This window comes from Gossypium arboreum, chromosome 9 (assembly GCF_025698485.1).
Source record: "Gossypium arboreum isolate Shixiya-1 chromosome 9, ASM2569848v2, whole genome shotgun sequence".
Classification (NCBI taxonomy): Eukaryota; Viridiplantae; Streptophyta; class Magnoliopsida; order Malvales; family Malvaceae; genus Gossypium; species Gossypium arboreum.
In genome coordinates, this window is record NC_069078.1 from 64,904,133 (window position 1) to 64,918,929 (window position 14,797).

At 28.0% G+C, this 14,797-nt stretch overlaps 1 protein-coding gene and 1 long non-coding RNA gene across 3 annotated transcripts; one reads left to right on the forward strand and one right to left on the reverse strand.

Moving 5' to 3' along the window:
* Window positions 1-382: 382 nt before the first annotated feature.
* Window positions 383-4,847, reverse strand: LOC128280862 (uncharacterized). 2 transcript variants are annotated; one of them, XR_008271057.1, is made up of 3 exons: window positions 4,435-4,847; window positions 4,217-4,323; window positions 383-719 (listed from the first exon to the last, which is right to left on the reverse strand). It is a non-coding gene; the product is annotated as an uncharacterized LOC128280862 (long non-coding RNA). The 2 variants fall into 2 exon arrangements; XR_008271056.1 differs by having other exon boundaries at window positions 4,217-4,326.
* A 2,481-nt stretch (window positions 4,848-7,328) lies between these two features.
* LOC108454581 (proteasome subunit alpha type-5-like) lies at window positions 7,329-10,654 on the forward strand. The gene is made up of 10 exons (XM_017753084.2): window positions 7,329-7,443; window positions 7,540-7,586; window positions 7,680-7,761; window positions 7,928-8,008; window positions 8,999-9,112; window positions 9,186-9,287; window positions 9,499-9,557; window positions 9,990-10,092; window positions 10,227-10,292; window positions 10,378-10,654. Exons 2-10 carry the CDS (start codon window positions 7,573-7,575, stop codon window positions 10,468-10,470), a joined length of 714 nt encoding a protein of 237 aa, XP_017608573.1. The 5' UTR covers window positions 7,329-7,443; window positions 7,540-7,572; the 3' UTR covers window positions 10,471-10,654.
* Window positions 10,655-14,797: the final 4,143 nt, after the last annotated feature.

Here is a 14,797-nt window from a genome sequence, read left to right on the forward strand (position 1 = left end):
ATATAATATAATATATTACAAAATTTAGAAAACGGATTGGGTCAAACTCGAGCTGTAACACCTCATACCCAACTTGATCATTAGGTCAGGGTATCGAGATATTATATTCATTGTCGGAGCAACTACAATTAATTTCATATCAATTGAATATTTTTATTCAAGTTATTAAGCTCATTACACCTTTATAACATGATTTATAAGCAAATCGGAGCTTCGTACGAGCTTATGAAAGCTCTCTTAATAATTGTTAGTTGTTCAAGGACTTAAGTATAAAGTTTCAATCTATCGAGTTGACGTTGCAACTTTGAGAATTCCACGTCGCAATGTCATTCATTGACTTTGGCTCGTCGTGACGTGTGCTCTGTTTTCATGAAAACCATGCTTTTCAATTTACAACACCTAAATCAATACTTGTTTAACACTTTTCAACCAGTTCAACAAACATATCATTCATATTTACCTATTTCCAACCTTAAACATCACATAATTCAACTTAAAACTCAATCAGATATAACTATGTTTGCAAAGTTAACGAGGTGCTCAAAGTCCATCAAATGATTCCACTAGAAATCTTCACATACATACTTGGTTTAAACCTACGTACATACCATAAACTATTACCAAAATATCAACAACATACCCTCTTCTAAGCTTTAAGATGTGATGTGATGAGTTGAGATTGATCTTCACTCTAAAGCTTCAATTCAAGCCTTTACCACCTACGAATTGGGAAATAACGCGTTAAGCTTATAAAAGCTTAGTAAGTACATCAAGAATTAAACTTATCATTACCTTAATTAAATTTAACATACCAATGCTTTAAATATAACATAATGAATTTAATTAAATGATCATTAAATGCTCATTTCCACTTACAATCTTACTATGTTTCACTTAACGATAACATCCTCAAAACCCTTTGTTCGTAAATAATATGAGATAAAATTTTAATAAAATAAGGTATAAGATCAAAGAAAATAAAAGTTACAATATATCAAAAGAGAGTTAAATCAAGAAGCATGACATGATGTATAATTGATTTCTCAATAAAATGAGAAAATGATGTGAAGATGATAAAAGAGAATATTGAGGAGTATTAAAAAATAATAATAATAATAATTAAGAAGTAGGTTTTAATATATTGATTTAAAGTAAGGACTAAATCGTAAATATGTATAAAAAAATTGGCTCAAGTGTAAATGTTCAAAATTTAAGGGATCCAAGTGTAAAAATAAGAAATTTGGAGGACCAAAAGTGAAAATAATCCAATTTAATATGATATGGAATTGGCATGCAGGGACCAAATTGAATAGGTGAAGAATTATGAGGGACGAAATCGTAATTTTATCAAATTAAGCGATGATTCAAAGATGAAATTTTAAAAGATCATAAAGGGCAAAATGGTCAATTAGAAAAAAGAGAAAGAATTCTACAAGGCAATGATGTGTTTTATAATTATTTAATTAGATAAATATTACTTTATTAATATTTTAATGAGATATTTTACTAATATTTTATTATAAATAGCTAGTATAAAAGGATAGGAAGATGAAAAAAAAAAGAGAGGATCCTCCCATCTTTCCAACGTGAGTGAGGGGGAGTGAAGAAGAAAACTTTGTTGTCTTTACAATTTGGTCCTTCCACCAAAAATCCACCATTTTCACCTAGAATTTCAAGAAATTTTCATAATCACCAAGAGAGAAAAGTGATAAGGAGACTATGGAGAACAAGAAAATAACCTTGGATTCAAGAAAATGGAAATTGGAGGAGAGAGAAAATCAAGTTAAAGATTGCAATCATTAGGACAAGGTAAGAACATCAAGATTTCAATATATTTTTAAGTTTAATATTATTGAAAAAGCTTGAAATTGACGTTAAAGTAGAGTTTTCTTATATAAGGTTTTATGTTCTTGATATGTTAGTGAAGGGAAATAAGAGGAAGTGATGGGAAATATTGTAGAGAAAGGAAAGGAGGGTGTTATAAACTTGGTTATCAATATTTTGCACTAAAACAGTTTTGGACAGTAGCATTAGTTTGACTTTGAAAATTCACCAAAAATTGTATAAATTGAATTATAGATTAATTAAAGTATTAAATTAAATCCTATTGAGTCTAGTTTTACATAGAAGAAACGGTGTAAGCAAAAGAATTTCATGTTATGAGATATATGAAATTTTGTGAGACAATGTCAGATTGATTTCGGGTTCCCCTGTTTTGACTTTGGAAAATCATCAAAAATTATAAAAAAATAATTAGGGGTTTAAATTTATATTTTAAATTATTAATGAGTCTATTTTCAAGATAAATAAACATAAACATCATCCAAATCTCGTACTAAGAGATAATTAATTTTTAGTAAAGAAAGATTGAAGCTGTCAAATAGCAGAACAATGATAAATTTGAAGATTTTACTGTGCTTATTGCTTAAATTATAAATTCTAAAATTTTTATGGTAAAAATATATTTGAGTCTAGGTTCAAAAACATCAAGCGGATCTTAATTTAGAATTCTGTAGCTCAAGATATAAATAATTTAGTGACTACGACTCAAGTGGACAGCTTTAATATGAACACATAAGTAAATGATGGAATTATAGATAATGTTACATTTAAGCATCTTATATACTAAAAGCTAAAGATTCTAACAAATATATACATAAAGGATGTGGAATGGAGAGGAGGAGGAAGAAAAATATATGATATATATATATATATATATATATATATATATAGTAGATGAATTTGAAATATTTGAAATGGTTGTAGGTGATGGAATGATTGATACATATGAGTATGTTTAAATGAATTGATAACATAATAAGTGCCTAATTGTTAATTGATGTGAATTCTTTGTTAAAATTTTATGAACAATTAATTTGATTGGCACAATTTAGAAATAAATATGAAATATACATAAAGTGGGTAAACTAATTTTGTAAGTGCAAGTCCTGCAATTGTCTTATTTGTACAATTTTAATATTTGTGTTAACTTTATAAATTTTGTTATCTTTAATTGAATATCATATTTTAATGAACTCCTTTAACTCATAATTAGTTCTATTGTAAATTCAATTATTACTAAAATTAGTTAATGATCTACATTAATTAAATAATAAGATAAATTGATCCGAAATTTTCAGTAGTTACTTCGGCAACGAATGTGACATCCTGATGCCTTGACTTGGCGATCGGGTCAGGTATGGGGGTGTTACATAACGATTCATTACTAATTTCACCTAACACTTTTCGTTTAGCTCACAATGACTTAATTGGACAAGCAAGATATGTGGAAAAGAAAACACTAGAATGCACCAAAACGCAGAATCAATGAAATGCTCCGAAGAGCCACTATCACTAAGTTGCACCGAAGTGCCTCAATCACTGATTTGCACCAAAGTGCCACAATCACTTTATGCGTTGAAAGTTTCCTAATAACCTGTCATCTATATCCAACATGTTCATTTCTTATCTACCTGAGCATTTATATTTTCATTTTCATCACTACCACTTATTAATTAATAACATATAAAACTTTACATTCTTTACAATTTAGTCTTTATTTTCATGAAAATCAATATTCATTAAATTATCACTTTAATTTCACATAGAATTAAATTTACTACCATAAAAACTTCATTCAAACTCTCAATTCAAGTATTTTTATTTCAAACTTCTATTTTTACACTCTTTACAAATTAGCCCTCTTTACATAAATTTCACTACACTTAACTTACAATCATTCCAATTTAATTCTTGCTAACATATAATTCAACAATCACTTTATTCTCACTTTAGAATACATTTCACTTCCATATATCGCTTTATTTAAACATTTCATTACAATATTTTAGTAAACATAATCACTTTTGATTATTTTCAATTTAGTCCTTAACAATATGAAATTTCATGTTCACTATAAATCCACTTCAATATCACTTTAAATTTAACTCACTACCATATAATACTTCATTTAAGCACTTATTCATAATATTATATTCTACACATTAAATTTTGTATACTTTACAATTTAATCACTTATTATATGCTTTCATTACACAATTAATTTACTTGAATTTGAGATTAAATGGATATCTTCACTATTTCAAATTAAATAATAACACAAATATTTTTAAGTTAAATTCTTGAAGTACTTACCTATCTTTACATATTTCATATTTGGATTTTAATAGGTATAGTAAAATTCTTGACGATTTACCTCTCTTCTGCTAGAATTTCACTATTTTGCTTTTAATTCTCTTCCTTCCTCACTTTTGTCACCATCTTCACTTCGTTTCCAACACTTCCATCATTTCTTCTTTTTTTCTACTTCATGAACACATCAAATAGAAAATCAATTTCTTTACTAGAAATCACTTTCTCATATCTCTACTTCAACAAAACATAAATTTCATAAGAAAACACTTGAATTCATACCTTGTCTCTCTAATCTCTTCACTTTCTTCTCAACTTTTTTCACTTCCAAATCCAATTTCTTTTTTCCAAGATGATAATCAAACTCTCTAGAATCTCTACTTCACTTTTCCTTTTTGGTGGCTATGAAAATTTTCAAGATTTTTGAGTGAAATTGATGAAATTGATGGAAAAAAACTAATTTGTAAAGAATGGAAAATTTCTCTCCCCTCCCTTTTCTCATTCACATTGGAAAGATGAAGAAAATGACATTCCTAATAACTTTTGGAATAGAAGTAATATTACCATATAAAAATAATTTTCATGAAAGACAAATTCTAATAAAAGTAAGGCTAATATAGACGAATAAAGGAATGGAAGAATTTTGTAAAAATGAAGTACAATATTTTCTTAAAAAAAATATAGAAAGAATGGCTCTCCTTGGAGTTATTTAGCATTTTTCCTTCCTTTTTATACTAACATTATATAATTAAAATGTTTATATTATAATATATATTATTAAAATAATAATTAACTAATTAAATAAAATAAAATATCACCAACATCATGATTACAATCCAATGACCCATATGTTATACTTCAAGACTAAGCAAATCCAATGGCCATAATTCATCCACACATCCAAGGACATTTTGATAATTTTTCCCATTAATTATCTTTCTTGTTAAATCACCATTTTGCCCTTGGTCAAATTTAATATTTCTATTTATGTCCTTTCCACCTTTGATTATTTCCACTTTAGTCCTTCAACTTTGTTAATTTTCACTTTAACCCTTCAACTTTTGAATATTCACACATTGACCCCATCACTTTTCACTTCTTCACAATTTAGTAAATATCTCAAATTTATATCTCACAATATAATACACGTTTCAACATTCTACAGTCTCCAATACCTTCCTCTACTAACATTGATGTACCTTGTCTCATTTACTCAATAAATCAATTATACACATTCTGAGCATAACACTTAACAAATTTAACATGATGATTTTTGGGGCGTTACATGAGCCTTCAATGTTCAAGCTCAAGCTCGGCTCATAGTTTGAACGGGCCTAATTTTTTGTCCAAACCCATCCAAATTTCAGGCAATTGGTGATGACAAATACGTTAATATACGAGGTGTATGGGGGTTACTTGGATTCGAAACCTAACGGAATTGAGACAATGAAAGTTGAAAACAAAGCTCATAATGTATCAGAGTTAATTGATAAAAGATTTGAAAATATGTGAATCTAAATTGGTATCTATGTGGAAGAAGGGGAGGGCAAGTACGGGCCTTGGCTATTTTGGTTAAATGATATAATTTCACTTTTAATCCCTATTAACAATTTAAGAGTTTCAATATAATCTTTTTATTTAGCTTTGGCCAAATGGAACTTTTCCATTTTTAGTCTCTCTAAAACAAATAATTATTCAATTTAAATTATTTGAACATAAATTTTTTTAGCTTTGATCCCTCAAAATTTTTTTTTATTTCAACCCAACACAAGTTTCTGCCATTTGAGAAAAAACAAATTCGAATTCCTTTCTTTGAGGCCGTGTATGGAAGACAAATAAGCACATCAGTTATACGAATTTGAACATGAACAAACTATTTTCTCTATTCTTAGCTTACAACTCAATTTTCAAAAATCAAATTGATGGTTGACCAATTAGACTATTATTTTCTGTTAGATTATTGTTTCTTGATTTAACTGTCAGTCAAAAATAATTAAATAAACAATTTAAAATTATAAAATATTAAAATAATAAATTAGTTCAATCGTTGATTTTTTATTTCATTTTCAAATTTTAATTGGTTTTGAGTGATTTACTCAAAAGTCAGTTCAAACCTTTATCTGGACTGGTAAGTCAAATGCTAGCTGTTCCTCTATTCCCAAAACGAAAATTGTTGCCTACGAACCCGAAGTTTCAACTCTTAAGTGATATTGGGTGAACTAGTCCAATTTTCAAAATTGCAGCCCAAATAATAAATAAACTTCAAGCTTAATTTAATTAATTCGGATTTGCTATATTAAGAAACATTTAAAAAAACACGATGGCTCATTAACATTTTTTAATAAACTCAAATTCAGCCCAATAGTTAATATTTCATTTAAGAGTTCGACTAGAAAAAATTTAAATTTTTTTTTTTTTAAATTTTAAGTTCAAATCAAGTTAAATTTTAAATTTAAATAACTCAAATAAATTAAATAAACTAAATATAAAAACGTACCCTTTTACTTTCTCTAAAAGAATTTTATTTTTCATCGAACACCCCAAAAAATTTATTTTACTTTCCAAAATTTTTGCTCCCTAAAAATTTTACTTTCTTGCAAACCCTTAATTTTTTTTTTTTTTTTCTTTGGCTTTCACTCAAAACTTTTACTTCCTCCTAAACTTAATTTTTTTCAATTTATATCTACTATTTATATTATTGAATTAAATTTCACATTTTATACTATTTATATTATTGATTTGTTTAATCGTGTTGAATCTTTATCAATTTCTATTAAAATTGAATTATTGATAATACCGTAAAATATTTGTGTTAAAATTTTTCGTTATAATTAATTTCACATTTTATTTTTAAAATAACTTTTAGTAAAAGATTACTTTTTTTACATTTAATATATGTTTTAATTTTAAAATACATAATAATAAGAATCAAAAGATAATAATAACAAATTTGATTACGGTGGGTACATTTGGTTATAGTGTGTGTACTTACTTATAAAGACTCAAAGTCATTTTTTAAATTTAACTCAATCAAATATATTTGATTCGATTCGAATTCCATCTCACTGACTTGATTCGAGAAAATTTTAAATCAAATTAAAATGATAAAATAAAAATTTATCAACTCGGTTAATTCAAATCTTTTTGCATAATTTCATTACAAACTTAACAAAAACGCCGCCGTTTCCATAGCCTGACTTGTTTTGCAAGAAGCCATTTACAAAAACACCAAACCTTGCTTCATTTCATTTACTTGTTTATTTTTCTTTGCTTGACTGCTCTCATTATTCAGTAAAATCTCTCTTAATTTTTTTTTCGTTTTTTTCTGGTTGTTTTTCGTATTAAAAACAGATTAATTTTTCTGTTTTTTTTTTTAAATTTCTTTAGGTTTTGTTAGATTTAAATATAATCGATCCAAACATGTTTCTCACAAGGTACCAAATCAAAGCATGTTCATTGCAATTTACAGCTCTATTTCCATTTAAAAATAAATAAATTTTGATTTTTTTTTTGTTTACTTTGTCAAGGACTGAGTATGATCGTGGGGTCAACACATTTTCTCCGGAAGGAAGATTGTTCCAAGTGGAATATGCAATTGAGGCCATCAAGGTAAATTACCTTTTCTTTCTTTCGTTCTTTCTTTCTTTCTTTTCTTTTTTTTTTTCTGTTTGTTTCCTGGGAAAAACTCCTGAAACAGTTATCATTTTTTTTGCCTAATTTTTTTTGGGCGTGTTCTAATATCAATGGGTTTTTTCTTTTTCTGATTGAAATACAGCTGGGTTCAACTGCAATTGGGCTAAAGACGAAAGACGGTGTCGTTTTGGCTGTGGAGAAGCGTATTACTTCACCATTGTTGGTATGAACTCTTTTTGTACTTGATTACTTGTGTAATTAGCCCTTTTGCTTGATTGTAAGAGAAGAAAAAAAAAAAGGGTTTATTTTTTGTGCTTTAATTTGCTTCATTGTGGCTTATTTGCTAAAATGTAGTATAAAAAAATGGATATTTTTGTTAAGAAATGGAGTCCCATGATGCCTTCTTTTGATCAATTACCAACTTTTTAGTTACCAAAATTATGTTACTCGGTCTCGGTAGTTGAGTGTTGGATACGTGTATGTGTTTAACATGGCAATACTCAATTTTCTTTTATTTGGAGGATTATACTCTTGTATTCATGTCCGAAAATGTGGGTATTTTTTGGGAAAATGGAGAGTTCGCGTGGTATAGGTTATAAACATTTGAATGTTGATCGATGGTTGAGACTCTAGACAAGGCTATCAGGGTCCTAGGCGCGATAAGTATTTTAGGGGAAATGAAGAGTTCGTGTGATATAGGTTACAACTTTCAAATCTTTGCCCTAGATACGAAAATTCAGGATCCTAGAGACAAATGTTTTAGGGAAAACAAAGAGTGTGTGTAATATAGGTTACAAACATTTGAACATTGATCGATGGTCAAGATTCAAAAAACGAAAAGCAGGGTCCTGGTGATAAATATTTTAGGGAAAACGAAGAGTTTGTATAATATAGGTTACAATCATTTGAATGTTGATCGATGTTCAAAGCTTTAGATACGAAAATCAGGGTTTGAGCAACAGAATTCACGATTGCTTCTTCTTCCTCCTATATCCCCCAATATATTGTCGGCTTGGTTCCCATAATGTGTGATAGGCATGATCTTATTTTCCGCAGTATGTTATGCCATACTTGCGGAAGAGTTTGTTACCTTTCACTGTATTTGGCCAGCTTACTGTTAAAAAAGCAACCATAATCCTGAAACATCTCGTCGGTTGCATATATTAGGTTTGCAGTTCCTTCCTGGCATCATGGTTTTTGAATTTTCTTCCAGGAACCCAGTAGTGTTGAGAAGATTATGGAAATTGATGAGCATATAGGATGTGCCATGAGTGGGTTGATTGCTGATGCACGGACCCTTGTTGAACATGCACGAGTTGAAACTCAGGTACCATAGTTGTTAGTGCCGTTTCTCTTTGATATGTGGATCTCTTATGTGGAAATCTTTTTCGTTCACACAGAACCATAGATTCTCATATGGTGAGCCAATGATCGTGGAGTCTACAACTCAAGCTCTTTGTGATCTGGCCCTTCGATTCGGTGAAGGAGATGAAGAATCCATGGTACTGCTGCATATCTTTTTCCGTATATAGTTGTAGATATTTTAGATTCTTGGTCTATGATGCTTTACATTCATCTTAGCAAGCAAAAACAAGAGGGCCATACCCAATATGATTCATATACATTGTGTATTATATTTCTTTTGCCATCTAATGTAGGATTCTGTATCTCTTTTGAATTGCGTATTCACATGTATAACGTTTTCCTTCACAGTCCCGGCCATTTGGGGTATCTCTTCTCATTGCTGGTCATGATGAGAATGGGCCTAGCTTGTAAGTATGCGATGATTTTACTTTGCCTTGCCTTTTGTAGGAGAAAATCTCTTCTGTCATGTCACTAAATCTAATGTTATCTCCTATGTTACTCGGACTTAGAGATGATGTGCCGAACGGGTATGCTCAATATTTTTATAAATTTTTGCATATTTTTAGTGAATCATAATCCCATGGTATCGGAAAAATTACAAGCGGATAAACGTAGATTATCACAACTGTAATTGGTTGAAGCATAGTTATTGAACTGCCATTATCTGAAGAATGGTATCCGACCCTGCATATCCAACACGTCCAAATCGTTACCAAGTCCAAGTAATATAGGTTAAAATATGGCTCTGAGCAACTGCAAATCAAAATTTGGGCTGCCAGTTTCTGATAGGCATGCATATATGCTGTTCTGTTTACTTGTTTAAAACTTGGGTTTTGCAGATACTATACCGATCCCTCTGGCACATTTTGGCAATGCAATGCAAAAGCTATAGGTTCGGGTTCCGAAGGTGCTGATAGCTCTTTGCAAGAGCAATACAACAAGGTATCTTCGCCTCCGTTTGTATGTTGTTTTTCATCCTTGAAAGTCGAGTCTTTAACCGAAGTCGGCATGCCATGTCACAATAAAATTCCATTGTATTGTTTTGACTCACTCGTATAAATTCTTTCTCCCTGCAGGACTTAACTCTTCAAGAAGCTGAAGCAATTGCTCTGTCGATTTTAAAGCAAGTAATGGAAGAAAAGGTGAACTTTTTCCATTAAGATTTTACTGTATGTGTATATTCTTTTCTGCAAAATTCTCTGTTATCGACCAATGTTATCATTACAGGTGACTCCCAACAATGTTGATATCGCTCGAGTAGCACCGACATTCCATCTATACACCCCGTCAGAGGTCGAAGCTGTCATTACTCGTCTATGAGAACACATTGTACCATCTGCTGTAAAATGCTCAAGTCGGGATCAAGGCTCGTATTTGATTTTGGGGATTCAAGCTGTGAAACCTTATGTTTGGTTTGGCACTAAAAACTCATCCATCTCATCATTTAGATTGTTTGATAACAAAAATAGAACCTTTAATTGGATTTAGTATTTGCCTTTCTCAATTTCTAGCAAGTCTTGGTTTGCCCTTTCTTCCATGTTTTTAGAATTTTACCGGTAGTCGAACTGGTCTGGCCATTGGTTTAATCAGTCTGAGCAAAAACATTAAAAAGAACTCGGTTCAACTGATTTTTTAATTAGTTCAACCGAATCACTGTTTAACAGGTTTGATAACAAAGAATGATAAATGTAGTAGATAAATTGCAATTGATGTGCGCCATTTTGGTAATCGAATGGTGAACAGAATCGAACTTCTTTGAACTGGATCGGTTCGTTTGAAAAAAGTTCTTAAGGATATATGTATATTTTTCCATTTTAAAATATAAATCATTTTTATTTTTATGAAAATTCAAAACGCATTTAATAAATAAAAATAAAACTTGTTTGTCTTATAAAATAAGGAGAGATTGAGAGAATAAAGAACAAAGAAAATATGAAAATATGAAAGTAATAGAGAATATATTTTATTAATAAAATGAGTAATTATAATATTTTATTAGAGTTTTTATTTATAGAATTTAAAATATATTAAAACTTTATCTTAATCATGATGTACATCTACTTAATAAGATATTCGTAATACTTTCCTTTTAGAATAGAATGAATGAAAAAAAAAAAGGAGTATACAATATTCTATTACAAGCTACCTCGTTAAAAACTTTTACCAATAAATTCCTCTTGATGGCAACATGACATTACATCTTTGAGTTGATATATTCCAGATAATGTCTTAATAAAAATTCCTAAATTATCTAAATTAAGATACAACGAATTAAAAAATATAAAAATAATAAAAAATAATGAAAAATACATACCATGCAATGAATTTACCTTTGGCCGAAACCTTGGTTCTTTGTTCATGGAAGAATCGACCTTAGAAAGGAAGATGATGAAAAATGCTAATGTTTTCTTTCTTTTTTTTTTTTTATCAATTAACATTTAATTATTATATATATTTTAACATATAAGATGCACAATATTAACCATTTAACCGTCTACTATAGCCATTTAAGGTCTAATTCGTTTTTAGAAGCACTCAATTCATGATTTTGTAACCATTTAACACGTAAGCTAATAGTGATTGATTTTATAATTTTTATGATTTAGTCCTTTTTACTTAATTAATTATTTAATCGTTAAAATTTCTGAATCAAATCTCAATAAACCTATATAATCACTCCATAAGTATTTAATAAAAATATTTACAGGCTCGGTTTACAAAAATGAGGTTCTGATACCTCACTTTCTAAAACTACTTGACTTTAAAGACAAACCACTTGTACTTAACTATTCATTCAATTAGAAAAAAATGTCACATCAAAATTCAATATTATACTATATTTGACTCGTAAATATTATATAATAATATTTATAGACTCATTCATCGGATTTTTAATCCCAAAACCACTAAAAAATAAATCGTTACACGGTGCATACTAATTGAAATATGGTTTACCAACCTATATAAAAAAAGGATTTAAAATATAGGGGTGAAACCAAAAACAATTTGAGGGACGGGACCAGAATTAAATTTTATATTTTCTAAGAGCTAAAATAAAATTTTACAATTTTAATAGCTTATATCTTTATAACTTTTAAATGACTAAATAAAAATTTATAATTTTTGGGAGGCCGATGTGTAATTTTATCATTTACTAAATTAAAATATTGTAAAATTTAAAGGGTCAAAAGTAAAATTTTAAATTTGAAGGGGAGCTTGGGGCTATGTTAAAATGTATTTTAAATTTATATTTTTATTATTTATTGTAAATTTGTTAAATTATGGATTATTATCTACATAATGTGGGATTATCTTCTTGTTTAATTTATGAAATTAAATATTGCTTGTTTATTTTGAGTTTGTTTAGTGACTAATTATATTTGTATAATTTATTAAAGAGTATTTTATATTTTAAATTTATTTAATTTCATTATTTAATATTTACAAATATTTTATACATACAATGTTTTTTTAATTATAATAAATCTTTAACAAATCGGTATCAATAAAAATATATATCTGGACCAAAATAATTAAAAATAATTCACACTACTTTATGAGTTTTCCAAAACCTACTTTCCTTCACAATTCCTTCAATCGTGTAAAATTGTTAAAATATGTTGACTCAAACTTAAGTTTTATATTTATAGGAGACTTATTATATTATAAATATATAAAAAAGTTCAATTTGATGCGTGATCGTTATATAAATCTATATCGATACTTATATTAAACTCCTGGTTGAGTTGGCGTAATGAGTTGACCGAACATTAATTTAGATGAAAATTATTAAAATACATTTTATAGACAAAGTAAAATTTATTAACACAATGGTATTTCTATCCTTTCACCTTTTTTAATAATATAATATTAAGATGATATTTGAATTTGAAAAATATATGAGTCCGTTTGTTTGTATGTAAAATATTTTCCCTAAAACTTTCCATTGTTTTACGATGTTTGTTCAATGAAAAATGAATTACCAAAAGAAATCATTTTTAAAAAAAATGGTAAAATCAAGACTTTTTAAAAGAAAATGTCTTACCATTTTTTTTTTGTAAGATATTTTCCAACTGATAAGGTTCTATTCATTATTTTCATTGTCAAAGAAATAAAAAGGGGAAGTTCTCCTCATTGTTGAAGGAAACAGTCTCTCATATTCTAATTTTATATTTTTTACGATTTAGTCCCTAAAATCTAAATTTTTACTATTCTACAATTTAATTTCTTAAAAACAGATATTCTTATTCTACAGTTCAGTCCTAAACCTCAAGTTGTACCATTTTGCAAAACAGTCAATTTTCTAAAATTTTTAGATTTTATAATTTAGTCCATACAACTAAAATTGTCAAAATTTCCAAAAATTAGTCCTTGATTTTTGAACAGTTAAACTTTCATATTCTATTTTTCAGAATTTTAAATTCTCAAATAATGTAAATTAGTCCTAAAACTCAAGTTTTGAAATCTTTACAATTTAACCGCTATAGTTTCAAAATTTACTATTTTATGTCAACTTTCCAAATTTTCATATTTCATAATTCTATAATTTAGTTACTACGTCAATGTTTCAGATTTCACTACTCAAACCCTTAGAATTCAAAATTTTATAAATTTTATAGTTTGGTCCTTCAATTTTATTAAATTAAATCATTTTTCAACTTACTCATCCGAATCATATTCAAAATAAATATTTACCACTTTCAACTTAACTAAACATAAATTAATTTATATTCCCTAACGCATTGAAATTAACAATTAAGCTTAATTAAGTAAATTAAGATTGATTAAAACTAAAACATGATTAATTAAAATATAAATAAGCTTTATGAAATAAACTCAATTAAAAAATGAAAAGATAATAAAATCTCAAATGTATGTTTTTTATTGAAAACAACTTTTATAAAATATTTTCAGGAAATTTGTCAAACAACAAAAAATATTTTACACAGATTCATCCAAACACCAAAACATATTAGTTTTTCCAAAAAAATAAGCTATTTTCCGAAAGCCATTTTCAATGGAACAAACGGAGTCTTGATATTAATTCAACTAAAGCTTCATTTGGTTTTGATATAAAATTGTTATAAACAGTGGTGGATCCAGAAATACGATTTAGAAGGGCAAACTTCGTTTTTTTTAATCTAACTTACAGAGATTAATTTTCCATTTTTTTATGTTGAAAAAGCAAAATATTATCTAACTCCTACTACAAAAATCTTTATGATAATTTTATTAAATTCTCACTATAATTATCACGGACATTGTTGAAGAAAAATCCAAACTAAATTCAATACTAACTATAAATGGTCCACCTCTTATGCCCCTACACCTAATTGTAAATTTAATATAGTAGAAAAAGAAAAGAGAAAGAAAAACACACACGTTGAGGGGGTCCCTACGAAATACAGTAATATGCTACACCATTTCATTGTGGAAAATACTGGGAAAAATAATATTATATATTATATAATTTGTGGGAAATTAACAATTTGGTCCCACATCCAAGGACTAGGTAGTCGAAATGTTAAATTTCTGTCTCAGAATAATTAAAAATTTTAATTCACACTACTTTTTTTGAGTTTTCCACAACCTTTTTAACCGTTACATTATCCATACCATACACTATTTCCAAATCTCACTTTCCTTC